Genomic DNA, 18,298 nt, shown 5'->3' on the forward strand with positions numbered 1-18,298 from the left:
ATCCCAGCAAGTTCCAGTTCCCACGCAGGGTCATGTTGCCAAACCTTCTGGATGTGTGGTTGTGTTTTGTTTTGTTTTTAAGAAAAATGGCCAATGCGTATTTTGTGGAGGCTCTCCTGATTTTTCATTCTTGTCAACCAATTCAAGCTTTTTTGAAGCCCCGATTCCATGTGTGGAAGCAGGACATTCCCATCTGCTGGCTGTGGATGGCCATGGACCATCAGCTTCTAGCTCTGGACCAGAAGTGAGGTTCTCAGAAGAGGTCAGGGTGTTTCTAGAAAAGTGGGTTGAAGTCAGAGTGCCCTCCCTCATTATCTAATATTGGGCTGAGCACTATGGTTTAATTCCTTGTGCTAAGAGATATCATATTTCCTTCTTTTAAAAAAATTAATAGGATAATCCTATCTGTGTTTTGCAAAGATAATTCTGGTGGCAGATAGGCACTTGGCAAATGGCTTGATAACATTCGTTAATTTAATGAATGAGAGAGAGAGTGAGGAAGGCAAGAGATTAGAGGAGAGCTAAGAGGCCCTTGAACCCCCAGGGATGGTGGCTCACACCTGTAATCCTAGCACTTTGGGAGGCTGAGGCAGGTAATCACCTGAGGTCAAGAGTTTGAGACCAGCCTGGCCAACATGGTGAAACATCTCTACTAAAAATACAAAACTTATTCAGGCCTGGTGGCGGGTGCCTCTAATCCGAGCTACTTGGGAGGCTGAGGCAGGAGAATTGCTCGAACCCAGGAGGCAGAGCTTGCAGTGAGCCAAGATAGCGCAACTGCACTCAAGCCTGGGCGACAAAAGCAAAACTCCATCTCAAAAAAAAAAAAAACAAAAAAGGGCTCTTGCAATGATGCAGGCAAGACATAATGAGGTTAAAGGGAAATGAAAATGGAAAAGAAGTGACAAATATGGAAACCATCTGAGGGGCAGAGTGAGACCTTTGTGGAGGTCACTAATGTGGTTCACCAAACTTCCCTGGTTCTCCCCCTCTCTGAGAGTTGACGCTTTGCCACTTCCTGGTCTCCTTGCATTCAAGTGGTGCCATGTGACCAGTGCTGGCCAATGAGTTTCAAGAGAATGTGATGGGGACTACTTCTGGCCCAGAGCATTTAATTTCCACCCTCAAAAGCTCTCTTTCCTTCTGGTAATGTTCAAGATAGTAGGTGCTCCACCAGCTTGGCCACCTAAGTGACTACAATGAGCGAGCCCCCTGATGATTTAGGACACGTAAAGAAGTAAACTGTACTGGGATTTCAAGGTTACTTGTTACCAGAGCATAACCTAACCTATCCTGACTGATCCATTTCTGTTTGCCCCTTTTGTCCACATTGCAGTAGACAAAGTAAAAATAATATTGTTTTACTTCTCATAAGCAAGACCAACCATCCTGGCCGAAATCCACGAGACATTTGCAGAAAACATTTGTAATTATATAGGTGATGCAACCATATTACATCCTAGCCCCATTAGTAGTCCAGCATTCTATTGTTTTTTAGGAATTTTCTCAGGATTCTATTTTCGATGACCCTTTTCTCACAGCAGAGTATAGAATTAATGTAATTATTTTGTTAAGACTGTCAGTTGCCTTCTTTTTAGCTTAGTACATATGAAAGCCTTTAAAATGAATGCATGAATTGAATGACTGATTTGCACATCAATACAAAATAACCAAATTACTTATCCAGTATCTTCATAATCCTACTAAAGAATTCTATTGTAGAGATAGAAAGAGAAAATAAGAGTGAGAATAATAATAATATTTATGATATGAGTAACTTTTACCATTTAACACGAGTAACATTTTGCTATACAATTAAAATCATTTTTATTTCAGGTTTCTTCTCAAAGAATCTGGAACAGAATTACAAATCTGGCAAAGGTATATTTTGAATCCTATATCTCAAAATATAAAGAGGTGTAGCTTAAGAGAAAGTATCACAATTTATTGTGTATCCCAAGCAAAGCTAGGATCCACGTGGTCTTAGAATCATGTCTTAGATTTCATCTGTAAAGTGAGGAAATATATGCTATCTCCTCTTCTTAAAAACTAAGCAAGAGCCAACGAATTACGATCTGGAAACCCTTTTTGGCAACCCTGAAGTTGTTGTGTAGGAATAAAATTGAATTGCCTGTTTAGGAACTTTAAAGTTCAACCTAGATAAGAAAGATTCGTGGCGATATGAGGGCAATTAAAGAAAGAACATAGTCAGATCCTTAAAAAGAAGTCCCTTGCTGTATACTCCAGCTTCCACAGTCTTCCAAAGGAATCGGCCACCGCATCTTTGTCACTTAACTTTTTTTAATCTGAACTGGCAGATCACTAGAGAATAACTGTAGGGAATAATCCCCACACTGGCACAGGGGGTGGATTAAATCAACCATGAAAATAAGCACTGGCCCATGTGTCTATAGCTTAAAAGAAATTTGAGTGAGCATAGTGCTGTGTTTAAACCAGGCACAGTAGCCACTGAATTGTCAGTAATGTTTTCTCCTACAAATCTCCATTTGAAGGGAAAGGCAAACACTGATCCTTTGATAGCCAGGGTGCATCTTGCTTTGTCTGCTTAATTTAAAGAATTATTTTATTAACATAGGAATATAAACTGAGCATACTTCTCCCTTCCCCCCATACATGTAGCATAACTTTTAGTGAATATGGCTTATGGGTTGTCTTCTACCTTAATTTTTATAAAAGTAAAAATATCCCTGGAAAACCCATGCTCAATAAATGTTAGCTATAATTTTAAACCTTTTAACCTCGAAGGTGGATTGGCCTTCTAAGAAATCATCAAAGATGTAAATAGGTCTTTTTCACATTAATGGAGGAAAATAATGGGATTGAATGTGACATGAGCACTTTTATGAGTTGCTTCCTATCTCACCCAAATGTATATTCTGTCCTTAAACTCTTTTGGTTTCAAAAAGACAATGAAGCATAGACAGTGAATCTCAGACTTCTCAGAAAAACAACAGCCACCACCACTTGATTATCCACGTATTGGAGAATTTTCAGAGCACAGAGAACTGATATCCAAGGAGAGTCCCATTGTGTCTGCCATGTTCTTCACCAATCCTCTGCCAAACTCTGTAAGGAAAGAATACTACCAGTTCTTCTGTGAGTAAACTGTACTGGGATTTCGAGGTTGCTAGATTCTCTGAAGGAAAAATTTGGTCCCATCTGCTGAGCAAACAGATTTCAAATCAAGAATCAATGTTTCCATAAACAGTCTATGGATTCCTTTCAGGTTATCCAAACATCAGTTAAGCAAAATCAAGGAACCTGTAGAATCTATCCATCAGAATTCAATCAAAATGCCCACCTAAACCCTAGGAGTTCTAATTTTTTATTGTATTAACACCTGGAAAATACTTGAAATTTGATGGGAAAAGGCAGAAGAGGGTTATTTAAATTTTTTGTCGTAAAGAAGATCTTATTAAAATGTTTAGTATTGATAGAACTGCATTTTCTTCTTTAACTCATGCTGTAGGCTTATTCAAGGAGCAGAATTTCCACACCAAGCTCCTCACAGCTGAAACTCCATAACAATGATGCTTTCCTAGAGCCTGGGGAGAGTTCAGCTAAGCCCCAGGTTATCCTAGTTGGTCAGAAAAGTCCCAGCTCCAGTTTCCTACCTTTGCACACTTTAAGACCCTTTTTTGTGTTTCTTTCACCTTTCCTACCAGACTATCTGAAATACTTTGCCTTCATGAAAACTGCATTTATTAAGAAATTCCGGCCGGGCGCAGTGGCTCACACCTATAATCCCAGCACTTTAGGAGGCCGAGGTGGGCATATCACAAGGTCAGGAGATCTAGACCATCCTGGCTAACATGGTGAAACCCTGTCTCTATTAAAAATACAAAAAATTAGCCTGACATGGTGGCGGGCACCTGTAGTTCCAGCTACTCGGGAGGCCGAGGCAGGAGAATGGTGTGAACCCGGGAGGCAGAGCTTGCAGTGAGCCGAGATCATGCCACTGCACTCCAGCTTGGGTGACACAGGGAGACTCTGTCTCAAAAAAAAAAAACAAAAAAAAACAAAAAACAGAAATTCATATGCATATACCTACTTAACACATACTTACATTTTAACACATGTATATTTTTTATCAATCAAGGATGATTATTACCTTCAAAGTTTCTCTTTAGTGTGAATTTGCCAGTTTCATCACACTGGATAAGCTTGACATATGAATTAACACATGCAGTCTTATTAGGAGTAAACAAGAATTTCATTAGGCAAGCTAGGTATGTTGGTACATGCCTGTAGTCCCAGCTACTCTGAGAGGATCGCTTGAGGCCAGGAGATCAAGGCCAGGCAGGGCAACAGAGTGAGACCCCCCCTACTATAAAAAAGAAAAAGAATTGTATTAAGTTTATTTTATATTGAAAATAGTTCATCATGTCCTCCAGACATCCTGATATAAAATATATAAATCATATATATATAAAATTATATGTGTGTGTATATACATAGACATATGTATAAAATTTCTTCATTTATAAAATGCTCATGTCTGACAACAAAGACAGTGACCTTCAGGTTATTTCTAAGTGGGCCCTCCCAATAATATTAGTTCCATATATGTATGCATTAGTTTGTGTCAAAAAAAAAAAAAAAAAAAAAAGATGGCGTTCCAAGGTCAAATGAGTTTGGTTGGTATTGGATAGAAAATGTTAATCACGTTTCTTTAATGCTGAAATTCTACCCATTAATATTCTAATGCTCACTGGATTTCCAAAAATAGGATGAAACATCCAGTATCTCCAAAATAATTTTTTTGGCCATTGGACACTTGTTTTTCATGGAGCATATGTGGGAACTAGCATCCTGTGGAATAGTCCTAGGGAATATTTCTTCATCTATCAAGAACAAATGTCCATTGTTGACTTTTCAAAAGAAGGTTCATGCCACAGTTGGTATCATCAGTGGAGCCAAAGATGAATTTGGTCCCGTATAGGGTCTAGATCTCAGCCTAGGGCAACAAACTCAATTTAATTAGTGTCCTAGGCTGGATCAGAATATCACAATGCTGACTCAAACTGAAGAAGATAGATTATAAAACCAGAATGCCCGTTTTAATTTACAAAGAGAAATATAATTGTCAAGGGGCACTAATATTATTGCCCTTTGGTCAACACCTTCTCTGCTTATAAAGGACGATTCCATGAAAATCCTTATCTTGTCAGAAGGTTACAAGATGAGTATAAATACAGGACTTGACACGTCAATTTGTTCAGAGATATAATGGCCACATGTGTCTACACAGTGGGATATGCCTGCCAGTTGGACCAGATAGGGCATGGCCTCTGACCATCACTCCAACCTCAGAATTGGCTTCTCTGATGCCATCTTTCTGTACTTCTAGTAATGACTAACCTTCGTCTGATAGACATTTAGTTTCTGTCAATATGTTAAAACCCTCACCAATTCAAGGATATTTAGATATACTAGACAGAAACAATGTCTAGTCCATGCAGAAGAGATTAAATAACCAGTGTCCCAATATTATTTTATCCCATGTGTATAATTGCTCATATTACTGTGAGACTATAAGCAGCAAATAAATGGGAAGCCATCTGTGTCTTTAACATGGCTTGGTGTAATATATATATTATATATAACATTGTAAATATGTATAAAATATAATTATATGGTATATAATATTGTAAATATATATAATATATATATACTTTGATTCTTAGAAGTTATTTGATTCTTAGGCACGGAAGTCGCTTCCCCCTTACGGAAAGTCAAAATGTTTTGGAGTTTATGCCCAGTCCCCAGCTGGAATCAGTGACTCACTGGTGTTGGGAGGAGTCAAGGGAATAGATGGACCCTGTGAAGCAGGATAAGCCCCAAGGTGTCATTTATGCTTCAGAGCTCCCTGGAATCAGGATGAGGCTGGGACTTGCCCTGAAATCCTGCCTTTGCTTGGCTTCTTGCCCTCTCATCCTGGTGTCCTCGCCCCTCTCCTGGTTTTTCCTGGGAGCCCTTTAAATCATTTGTGCTCAAATCCTTAGATCAGGGTCTGCATCTGAGAGAGTCTGATTTAGCAGTCTTACTTTATAAGGTTGTTGAAAAAACCAATGAAGAGATTAATGTCAAATGCTTAAAACAGTGCCTAAAATATAGGAATTTGCTGTTATCATATAAAATGTAGCCATAGTTTTGAAACTAATTTTTGTTTAAATTTTTTGTCAGTGTGATACATGCATGTGGTTAAAAATCAATTGAATCCGGAAGGCTTCTGAAAACATGCTAAGTTCTCAGCCATCCTCCTCTCCACCCTCAGGATTACTCCCCGGGGGAATCACATTTAACCATTTCTGGTTTTAGGCTTTCTGAGTTTACCTCCGTATTTCCAAAGACTTCCAATTTATCTCTGTCTTTTATTAACTTGTATCATCTGTTCATTTCCTGCTATGGAGTATGACGGTTTAGTTCACTTACATCTCTCACTGTCTTTATCTCCCTGCTCTGAAGAGAAGCATGGCATTATTTTTAGTTAACTGTATAATTTTAAGTAGCATATTTAAGTCTCTATTTGTTCTGTCATCTACAGAGCCATCTTTTTACTCTCCATGTAGTGCCCCGTCCTCCTTTTCCCTCCTCCCTCCCACCAAGTTTTCCCTTCCACATAGTCAAAGATGATAGCTTTTGTGTTCTCGTGAAATCTTTCATGCTTTATTATTGTTAAAAATTGCAAGTCAGTAAACACTCTTGACTTTAATATAGCTACCTTATTATTTCCTGCAGAGCCAAAAAAATATGCAGTGATCAGGTGTTCCTCTCAGTGTGGATTTTAGTGCTACTCAAAGAAAACATCCAAGTGCATCATCCTTTCATACTCCACCAAGTGCTCAAAATCACACCACATTTTACTTTCAATTAAGGTATTTATTTTAGTTGACATTGAAATTGTACACATTTATAGGTTACCATTTGATATTTCCATGCATATCTATGTTGTATTCATTATTTCATGTATTTATCGTTTTCTCTTCTAGCTACTTTGTAATGTACAATACCTTACTGTTACCCACAGTCACCCTACTGTGCAACAGAACACCAGAACTTACTCCTCCTATCTAATTTTAAGTCTGTACCCATTGACCAAGCTTTGCCTCTCCTCCCCTGACCCTTCCCCACTCTCTGGTAACCACTGTTCTACTCTCTGCTTCTATGGCTTTTCTTTTTTAGATGCCACGTATGAGTGAGATCATGTGGTATTTGTCTCTTTGTGTCTGGTTTATTTCACTTAGCGTAATGTCCTCCAGGTTCTTTTATGTTGCCACCAATGACAGAATTTCATTCATTTTATGGCTAAACAGTATTCCATGGTGTATATGTACCACATTTTCTTTATCCATTCACAGTTGCTGGACACTTAGGTTGATTCCATATCTTGGCTATTGTGAATAGTGCTGCAGTAAACATGGGGGTACAGATGTCTCTTTGATTATATTGATTTCATTGTCGTTGTGTATATACCTAATAGCGGGATTGCTAGATCATATAGTAGTTCCATTTTAGACTTTTTGAGGAACCTCTATACTGTTCTCCACAAAGGCTGTCTTAGTTTGTAATCCCACCAATAGTATATAAGTGTTCCCTCCTCACATCCTCACCAACGCTTGTTTTCTTTTAGATAATAACCATTTTGACGGAGTGAGGTGGTATCTCACTCTGGTTTTGTGTTGTTGTTGTTGTTGTTGTTGTTGTTGTTGTTGTTGTTTTGAAACGGAGTCTCACTCTGTCACTCAGGCTGCGGTGCAGTGGCATGATCTCGGCTCACTGCAACCTCCACCTCCTGGGTCCAAGCGATTCTCCTGCCTCAGCCTCCTGAGTAGCTGGGACTACAGGGACATGCCACCACGCCCAGCTAATTTTTGTATATTTTTTAGTAGAGACGGGGTTTCACCATGTTGGCCAGGCTAGTCTCGAACTCCTGACCTGAAGTGATCTGGCTGCCTTGGCCTCCCAGAGTGCTGGGATTACAGGCATGAGCCACCGCGCCCAGCCTCACTCTGGTTTTGAATTGCATTTCTTTTTGGATTTTAAAAGATCTTTATCTTTGGTGTCCTGCAGTTTCATGGGGAAATTGTCTAGGTGTGGATTGTTTTTCTTTCATCTTGGTTGGCACTCAGTAGACATCTGGAAGGACTGGGAAACACAATGGAGAGGTCAGTGTTTTGGGGTGAGATTGTAGGCTGACTGGCTCTTTTAGGGTGAGAGGAGAAGCACTTTATTTTGGGGTGCCCACATCCACATTAGAATGGTTTCTCAATTTCTTTCTCTTACTTTTTTGAGATTTTAGGCCTAGGTGGGGTTATTCTGCAGGTGGAAATAGTGGGGAAGTCAGCTGTTCCCTAAAGAGACCTCAGCAAGCATCCCCTGGGACTCATGGGGCACTTGCCACCTCTTTTGAGTCCTTAGCCCCCGCCCCCAACAGTTTGCTGAGCAGGCGCAGCTCTCCTGGGGTAGTCCTGCATAGCTTCTTCATTCTGCTTTACAGGGAGCACTCATCCTTCGCTTTTTATCTTTCCTATTTAATGAGGCATCTAAAAGCTAATGTTACGTCTCAGACTTAACATGTCCTAAAACATTCCAGTAAGAGTGTGCCCTAAAATGTCAACAAAGGCGGTAGTGGTTGGTGAATTGCCCTAATTTCCAAAACAAAAGGCACTAAAGAACATTGGGTTATTTCCAGATGTCTATTTCTTTTCTTCCTAGCAATGATCAAATTGAAACAACGATCTTGTTTTAATTTTTTTTTTTCCAATGGCAGAAAAATTTGTTTAAAAGAAATAGTCTCAGACCGGGCATGGTGGCTCACACATATAATCCCAGCACTTTGGGAGGCTGAGGCGAGCAGATCATGAGGTCAGGAGATTGAGACCATCCTGGCTAACATAGTGAAACCCCATCTCTACTAAAATTACAAAAAAAATCCTTGCATGGTGGCACGCGCCTGTATTCCCAGCTACTCGGGAGGCTGAGGCAGGAGAATCGCTTGAACTCGGGAGGCGGAAGTTGCAGTGAGCCAAGATTGTGCCACTGCACTCCAGCCTGGGTAACAGAGTGAGACTTTGTCTCAAAATAAAAATAAAAATAAAAATAGTCTCAGTGTTGGGGAGCCGCGTTTGCAAGCTGGTCTGGTTGAAAGTCAAGGGAAAAGTCGCACTCTCCGCATTTGCTGCAGCTCCCTGTAGGACTGCTAGGAGCCCCAAGGGTCATGGCTCGAAATCCCCTAAGGTAGGTCTTTAGAATGCAGATTTTGCCCTACTCTCTGGAATCTAATTTCCTAACAAGCTCCCCTGGTGATTCTGGTCCACAATTTGAGATAGGCTGCTAGAGTTGGCAGAAGCAATCAACCTAAGAAAGAAGCTTGGGTGGCTCAGACAATATGAGGAAATGTGTAGGGATGTTTTCATTGGAAGAATTTATTTCTTTATTTTCCCCTGACATCTCAAGAGACACTTAGATCTCCACCTTAAATGCAAAAAAAGCAAAAAGGCAGATTAAGGACATGTGTAGCAATACTTCTAGAGCTGATAACACTGACCATATGTGAGATGGTCAGACATCATAATCTCTGGGGCAGAATTGACTTTGCTTGTTTCGGGCATTGTTGCCAAGAATAAAGGCAGAGTTCTGGGTACACATGAGCATAAAAATAGAAATTAGACACTGAGGACTCCAAAACGGGGAGGATTGGAGGCAGGTGACAGTTGAAAAATTACCTCTGGGGTACAATGTTCAATATTTGAGGAATGGGTACATTAGAAGCCAAATTACCACTATTATACACAATTGACTTAACAAACATGCAAATGTACTTCCTGAATCTAAAATTTGAAAGATTAACAAAAAAAAGAATAAAGGCAGACCTCCTAACAAGTTTTCACCTTCTACACTTTTTCAAAATCCCCAGTCCCCAGCCATCTACTTTTTCCCATCAACTTTGCAAAACTTCCATCTGCAGGTGCAGGCTAGGGATGCCCTAACTGAGGACACCAGAAAGGGTTTCTGATTTGCAATCTTGGTTCAGCTCCCTGAGGTGTTCTTACCTAATGGGCATGTGTGGATGTTCCATTTACTAACTCAGATTCCTCCTTTTGGGTTGTTCAAGATTCCTGTTTTTTCTTCTTCTAGAGACCTTAGTGGGGAGCAAACGCACACAATAAATACAGAGTTAGGGAGGCAAAGGCTACATCAGGGAACACAGGTTTTTCCATGGGCCCATTGATTCTTTACAACTGGGGCTGATCTGGGAGTTGCTTCCCCCAGTTAGGGACAAATCCAGCTGGAGAACTCTTAGATGCCACCCTGGGGATACTCTAGAGACAACATGTCACAGAGTTCTGTGGACAAAGTAAGCTGATGCCTACTTATTTTCCTTAAACTGGCACTAACCCTGAGCACAGTGCTGCTGCCGCCCTATGTCTTAAGCATGGAGGAAGCATTTTCTTACCATCAAGGTAAACTAGTGGTGTGAATAACATGTACCATGGCCCTTCTCCACCTCCTTTCCATTCATACCTCTCACCTCCCTTCCTGCAACCACCATACTTCCCCCAGCCATGTTTCTCTGTTCCTTATAATAACTCGTGCCTCATACTCAAATTAGCATCTTTATCTTGAAAACACACATTGACATTTCTCATCAGCAGGCTTAAAACAAATGATTTGCCTACAGTAGGACTGAGGTACAACTGTACACTTTCCCAGGAGCTGAACGAGCAGACCCTTCAATTTAGGCTCAATAATGAGATACCTGAGCCACCTCTTCTCACAAGCACAGCCTTGGAGGGCATCTTTCTGAACGTGAGCAGTCATCTTTGATCAAACCCTTAGGAGAAAATAGGTTGCCTCATCATCACAAACAATCCTATCATGTAAGAGGTTTTGGGAAGTGCCGAGGGTATTCACTGGCTGTGTAAACTTAGGAGGATCACTTAACCTTTCTGAGACTGAGTTCTATATGTATAACATGGCAATAACACCATCTATCTATAAAGTTGTCTTGAAAAGCTAATTCGTCATATTAAATGAAGGTATCTTCAAACTATGAAGCACTGTCTTACTTTTAACCCAAGTTTCTTTGGCTGTTCTCTGTCTGCGCAGTGTCCAGCTTCCAAGTCTTCCCCAGCATTTCTCAAAGCCACTGGGGTGGGGTCTTGTGTGCACTTAAAAATGAGTCCACAGTTCCCAACGCCCTGCCCTGCCAAACCTGTGCCTCTCCCTGTGCTGGCATCCTGGCCAAGTCTCTCCTGTGGCTCCACCAGGACAGCCCTTGCTGGTGGCTGCCCTGACCCCTCAGGACCATAAAACCATGAAGAGCAGAGGAGAATTGTGCTCTTGCCCTGTGGCTTCCCAAGGCAATGTAACTTGGTCCCCAGTGTGTGAATATAAACAGCTCTTTTCTTGTAGTAAGAAACACATCACATACAACTTGCCACTTTATTTACCACTTTATTAAATCTTCTATTTTAACTATTAACTAAGTGTACCACTCAGTGACATTAAGTATATTTTCAATGCTGTCCAACCATTTCCACTGTCTAGTTTCAGAACTATTTCTTTACCTTAAAAGGAAACTCACACTCATTGGCAGCTCCTCCCCATCCCTTCCACCTTCAGAGCCTGGCATCCACTCCTCTGCCTTCTGTCTCTATGGATTCACTTATTCTGGACATTTCATATAAATGGAATGTGGCCAAGGCTGTCTGGCTTCTTTCGCTTAGTGTCATATTTTCAAGGTTACTCTTTTTGTTTTTCCTTGGTGTTTTCTTTCCTTAGGACCAGGTTGGCACTGCGGGGACTGGGATGAGGATGGGTTTGGATAAGCATTATCACAAGGCTTCTTTCCAAGATTCCTGGTCACTTTCAGTGATAAGCCCTGCTTCTTCCTTTCTCGTTAGCATGGGTTTTCTGCCCTCTGTAAACATAGCCGGGTGAGGCTACTCCAGCTCCCAGAAATACCCAGAGGTGCGTGAACAGCAGTGAGTAATGGCTGTGCTCCTTCCTAATAGGCTCTCACACCCAATCCACCAGTTTGCCAGTCATGCCCACATTTGCCTGAGCCTGAGAAGTCCAAGTAAATGCTGAAGTGGAGATACCGACTAGAGTGATTATAATAGTATGATCTTATATTTGGCATAAAGTAGGTTAGGATGTTGCTAGAAATCCTACTTCCTTTAGCATTTGAGCACCATTTGGCTTTCTGTACATTGCCAAGTATAGGACACTTTTGTATTTTTCCAGAATCTTCCACGGACTTGCTTTTCAAGTGCTTTTGACTTTCCTTGTGTAAATCCCATCCGACATAATTCTGATACCTCTGATGATGTGGCTCCATTTATGTGTAGGGGTTCACTGAGGAAACTTTTAACAAAGATTCAATATGAGAAATTGTTTACAATTTACAGCTAATATATAGAAACTGAACAAGTTGAGAAATGCAGGATTCTTGGCTACTCCTATGTCTTATTAAATTATTTATCTGGGAAGTTTCAAGACTCCGGCTTTGCCGTAACTCTCTCTTCTCTCTAGGAAATTTGGTTTGATGACGTTTTGTTTTGTATTTCTTTTTCAAAATTTTAAATTTTTAAATTTTCATAATGTATTTCCGTGCATCCCTTTGCCTTTCATAGCTGCTGTTTCTGTAAATTTTACATTTAACATTGGTCTATGTCATGTATAGTAACAAGACAGAGAGGAAACCATCATAAAAGGGCATAAATACCAGGGAAGAAAGTAAAGTCTTTAACCTTCCCTGCTTAGGGTCAGAATTTTAGCCCAACAAGCATCATTTTATCTGCAAACATTCTTTGTAGTCCAAATATTAATACATCCTTGAACCTTCCTAACTTTATTCATCTTATTTTCTCATTCTTCGATGTCCATATTTCACTATGCTTAATGCAATGAGCCATTTCAAGGCACCATGTTTTCACATTTTTTAGCTCTCATTTTCTTGTTAGTGTGTAGGTGGCTTTGGTGTTTTTTTAGACCCAAGTTACATTCATATATACCCCTCCTGCTTTCCTTTGCATCTGGTACATACCTGAACATATTTTATTCTGTTATTTTTTGCTTGCAGATGTCAAATTAGTTTATGTAACTCAAAGACTTAGGTTTATGCCTTTCCAGTCAAGCTGCTGTTATGGAAAACAAATATCCAAGCAATATGAACTTACGGACATGGAGGAAGGGAGACATATTTGGGCCCAGGGCTCATTAGTAGGTTAGGGTCTGCTGCACCTACCCGTCTGCCAATATCTATCTGCCAATATTCCCAGACTTTCCTGTTTCTAAATGCTGATTTAGATAAATGCTTTTCTAACCAAAATGAAACAGTATGGTATTTAAGTCAACCATGGAAATAAGCATTGACATATGTGCCCCCACCTGAAAGACATCAGGTTAGGCTTGATTTGAATCAGGCAGGAGGCCAGAGGCAATCAGGTCCCTGAAGTCTGGAACTCCACCAGAAGGAGAGATCAGGCTCCACTGCCCCAGGATCCTCCAGACTGCAGAAGATCTGGGGGTGTCAGAATTGAGTGGGGCTCCCAGATCTTTGATAAAATGTGATTTTGTACAACAGAAGAAAGGGGGAAATGGCAAAAGCAGGCCTTTCTCTAAAAGGTCTAATAAACGGGATGATGCTGGGATACTTTCCAGGCCTCCCCCATGCCACCTCTATCTCTAAGATCACATCACAAGCCCCAGAGCACCCTGGCTCTACACGCAAGGTAGGCCACACACTGGACTGCTTGCACAGACCTAAAGTAGTTTAATGGCCCAGTGAGGACTTGCTATCCCAACTGGACCAAGTTGGAAGCCCTACGTTGTATGTGAGATCACAGAATTGGTATTTGATATCCCTGGGAATGGTCGCATCGTCATTTCATCAGTACAGCTACACATTCGTTTAAGGCCTGTGGGTTTGACATTGATCCTTATATATTTATTTGTTCATGGACTTGTTAGAAAGCTTTTAGATTGAGATTTAGGCAAAAAAGACAGTGAACTTGGTTTTTAGCCATAAATTTCTCTAGACCATTCTTAGGTCAAACTAACTAGCTTCCTGCTGCAGAAATTGTTCAGTGCTGCATGAGCATGTGAGAACAAATTTTGCATGCTCTGTGCTAAGACACCTTCTCCCACTACTCTACCTTTCTCATAACAAGATCCTAAAAGATGATTTCATTCCCTCAGTCCTTAGGTGCTGTCCTGTCCTTAGGTGCTGATGTCTAATCCCCACACTATTTGGTTCACAGTCGCCTGCTATCATCCTTCCAGTTTAGGGATTCTCTCTCTTTAATAAGTAGGCAAAAAAAATCAGACTCATGCTTTTGACCCTGCAAAATGGAGAAGCATGTACTACTTTTGAATTAAAAAAAAAAAAAGTTAGAAATTTGACACTAAGACGTCTAAGCAACTGGGTGGAGGTCTGAAGTAGCAAGTGAAAATGATACCATTAATGATATTGATCATGGATGAAACAATTTGGTTTTTTGTTCTTAACTCCAGTCAAACACTTACCAAAACAACTAAACTGGTTGGACTTCAAAAATCTAAATGAAATCTTGAAAGCATGAGTGTATCTCCCATGCAGTATGGAAAGGAAGAGAGAGAGAAAGTAATTAAAAAACAATCTCCATTCCTACCACACACCTTTGGCTTGCATTGTTCACCACCTTTTAAAGTAATGCCTGATGTGTTATATGCTGGTCCTCCCAAAATACTAAACTTTCCCCAGAAGTGACCTTAGTTCTCCCAGTGCCTCACAACCCTCTTAAATACCAAAGAGCTTCAGGGGGCGGAGGACAACAATTTTCTAAAGGAAACCCTTCTCCACTTGCACTGGACAGGCTGTCAAGACCCAGCAAGACACTTTGTCATGTTATCTCAATCCACATTTGCTTTCTCTCCTTGTAGCTACCTCATCCCTGAACTCCCAGCTCCAGCAGCTCCAGCTCCAGCTCCAGCAGCAGCAGCAGCAGCCTCCCCCGTCAACCAACCAGCACCCGCAGCCAGCCCCGCAGGCGCCCTCGCAGTCCCAGCAGCAGCCGTCACAGCCCACCCCACCCCAGCAGCCACCACCCGCCTCTCAGCAGCCGCCAGCTCCTACATCTCATCTGCAACAGGCACCTCAGCCCCAGCAGCACCAACCCCACTCCCACCCCCAGAACCAGAACCAACCATCTCCAACCCAGCAGAGTTCCAGCCCCCCGCAGAAACCCAGTCAGTCTCCAGGACATGGCCTGCCTTCACCGCTCACGCCACCCAATCCTCTACAGGTATGCTCCCCGTGCTTCCCATCCGCCCCCAGGAGCACCAAGGACCTTTCCATGGGGTGGTGCCATCCCCAAAGGCAGAGGGCCAGCAAAACTTAGCATCCAGTTCTGCAGCGTCTAATTCAAATTGATCTCTTAGACACAGGGAAGAAGAAGCAACTAGAAGGCAACTGGGGATGCATGTAAACGAAACAAATAGAAGCCCATTTCTGTTGCCCTCCAAAGGATAAATGTTATCTGTTTCCTTCTGTGAGAGGCCAGCACTATAAGTGCACTTGGAGCCTGTAATAATTCCATTTTATGATACTTTTTGAAGGCAGCAAAGATAGCATCCAATTAAAATTATTACTAGCACAGTTTTGTAGCCCCGTGGAGAACTGCATCTACTGTCCATGAGGCATGGTGGTTATTTCTCTATATTATGAATACAACAGTGTCTCACCTTAAGTACTTTGTGCTCTTTTGTTTCTATTTTTCTAAAGACTCTCTGGGGTTAGAAGGGCAAAGAAATTTAGCCCCAGTCTTATGTCCCAGATTCCAACCATTACTCCACAGACTAACAAGTACTCTAAATTCATGCCAAGAGCCTCAACCAATATGCATCTTTATAAAGGAATAAAACTTCTATAGGCTTACTTTATTACTGTGAGGCTGAGGGCATCATAAATAGATATTTCAGGCTAATCATAAGAGCTCATCTATAACCTACCTATTAAGAAGGAATGGTAGGTGCATTCGTAAATTTTATATATATGTATATATATGACTTTAAACTTCAGAAAACCATTTTTAACTTAGGTGTCTTTAAATAAATTAGTTTCAAAACATAATGACTGTGATGTCATCATATCAGATCCAGAAATTAATAACTCAGCCAAGCCATCCATTCTTTGACTTGCACAATGACATTTTTCCCTGTGAGATTTCAGATGACTTCGTGTATTTGTAGTACTGTGACAAAGTCCAACAGAGTGAGCAGCCTGTGGACCTGTTTCAAATGCCATCTCATCTCCCTGCCTCAGTCAGTCCGGCTCTCAGTCAGTCCGGCTCTCAGTCAGTCCGGCTCTCCCCAGCTTTGTTTCTTTCAATTTGGATTCTCAGTGCTGGCCCGAAGCATTCCTAGAAATGAACACATTTCGGAGAGATGAGTCATTGTGTTTTTCTGGGCACTTGGGCCAGGGCTACTTTCAATTTGAACGTTTACATGAGTGGAGTTTCAAGATGTATTTGTACAAATCTTACGATGATGAGACGACATAACACCTTTGACACAAGACTAAAATGAACATGAGCCAAAAACTTCTTCGTTGTCCACTTGACAGCTACCGAGAGAGCAGATGTTATCAAATTTACAAAAAAAAGCATGATTACAGAAACCTTAATGTTGGCAGCATTTGGGATTCAACTTTATTATTCCAAAAAATGAATTTAATGCTTTTTAAGAACACTTACATTAGATGTACCTACATACCATCTAATTTCTCTATCCCAGGCACCAAAATAGGTAAAATTACCAAAGAAAAATATTGCCCTTCCTTGAGGAATGAAATTGCTTAGGTGTATCCCCAGTTGTCCTATATAGTCCAATATTCCTTCCTATTAGGTGAAAGTTTTGAGATCTGTGGACCTCAGCCTTCCCTGAACACTGTCAGTGTTTTATAAATCTCTTAGCGGCCCGTGAGATCCCAGTGAAGACAAGCCCTGTTGAATGACTGTTGACAGGACTTTAGATAAAGTGACCACTCAGCCTTAGGAAAATAAACTTAGGAGAATTTCCAAAAGTTATCCTAACAGTTTCTCATGGAAATCCCAGGGCTGTTTTGTTTTGTTTTGTTTTTACAACAAATGAAGGCTCAGAGCTACATTTCTTTCTTTGGAACACTGAGAGAATATTCTAATTTTTCATTGTTGAAGTTTTAACTTATAAACTTAATAAATATGTTTAGAGTACATTTAAATATAGAGGAACTGTTACTCTAACTTCTGTGGATCTAACAGATGACCGCCAAATGAGTGACCTGGTACAATTTTTTTTTTTAACATTACTGAGCAGATACAGAACTAATTTTGAATAAATCTGTGTCGGTAGGCATAAAAGGACTTTTTTCCTTTGCTACAGGCATGTATAAAGGAAATGGAGAATTTTTTGGTTTAAAAAAATTTTTACACTAGCTGCAGGCTTTTTGAGTTTGTGGAACATGGAATGTTTAAACTTTTTAAAAAGAAAACTGTTTAAAAGGAATTGCAAAGATATTTAACTGTCCAAAGTAATGATCTTTATAAAGTGTTTTTGTCTGAAGGGAATAAAGAGCAACTACATTCATACATGGTAGCCTAAATTTCATTTTACAATCTTTTGTTTTCATGTGGGCTTTATCTTTTTACATTATTCAAAAATCTGCTGGAGAGATATTAGTTTATAACTATGCAATGTAGATTACCAGGAAAAGCCAGTCAATTAGGTTTTTTGCTTTAAAAACAAAACTTTAGAAGACAACAATTATTTCTAAAACTGTGCGGATGCTCCCATATCTTTAGAAAAAAGTAAGTGTAAGTAGGTTGTGTGGTATATTTGGGTGAGGTCATTTTTTTTTTTTAAATTATACTTTAAGTTCTAGGGTACATGTGCACAACGTGCAGGTTTGTTACATATGTATACCTGTGCCATGTTGGTGTGCTGCACCCATTAACTCGTCATTTACATCAGGTATATCTCCTAATGCTATCCCTCCCCCCATCCCCTCCCCACAATAGGCCCCGGTGTGTGATGTTCCCCTTCCTGTGTCCAAGTGATCTCATTGTTCAATTCCCACCTATGAGTGAGAACATGCAGTGTTTGGTTTTCCATTCTTGTGAAAGTTTGCTGAGAATGATGGTTTCCAGCTGCATCCATGTCCCTACAAAGGACACAAACTCATCCTTTTTTATGGCTGCATAGTATTCCATGGTATATCTGTGCCACATTTTCTTAATCCAGTCTGTCACTG

The 18,298-nt window shown here is 40.6% G+C and overlaps 1 protein-coding gene and 1 non-coding gene across 3 annotated transcripts in view; one reads left to right on the plus strand and one right to left on the minus strand.

Moving 5' to 3' along the window:
• The first annotated feature begins 808 nt into the window (after positions 1-808).
• POU6F2 (POU class 6 homeobox 2) overlaps positions 809-18,298 on the plus strand; it is a 148,691-nt gene continuing 131,201 nt past the window's right edge. Inside the window, exons 1-3 of one of the 2 annotated variants that reach the window (XM_031666025.1) lie at positions 809-1,881; positions 2,928-3,117; positions 14,953-15,314. In XM_031666025.1, the coding sequence (XP_031521885.1) occupies positions 3,060-3,117; positions 14,953-15,314 (420 nt within the window). In that variant the 5' untranslated portion in view covers positions 809-1,881; positions 2,928-3,059. Of the gene's footprint in view, positions 3,118-14,952; positions 15,315-18,298 lie in introns of both variants that reach the window. The other variant, XM_021935210.2, reaches the window with a different exon arrangement.
• LOC116274775 lies at positions 5,465-5,578 on the minus strand. Its single transcript, XR_004183550.1, has one exon. It is a non-coding gene; the product is annotated as a small nucleolar RNA SNORA20 (small nucleolar RNA).

This window comes from Papio anubis, chromosome 4 (assembly GCF_008728515.1).
Source record: "Papio anubis isolate 15944 chromosome 4, Panubis1.0, whole genome shotgun sequence".
Taxonomy (NCBI): domain Eukaryota; kingdom Metazoa; phylum Chordata; class Mammalia; order Primates; family Cercopithecidae; genus Papio; species Papio anubis.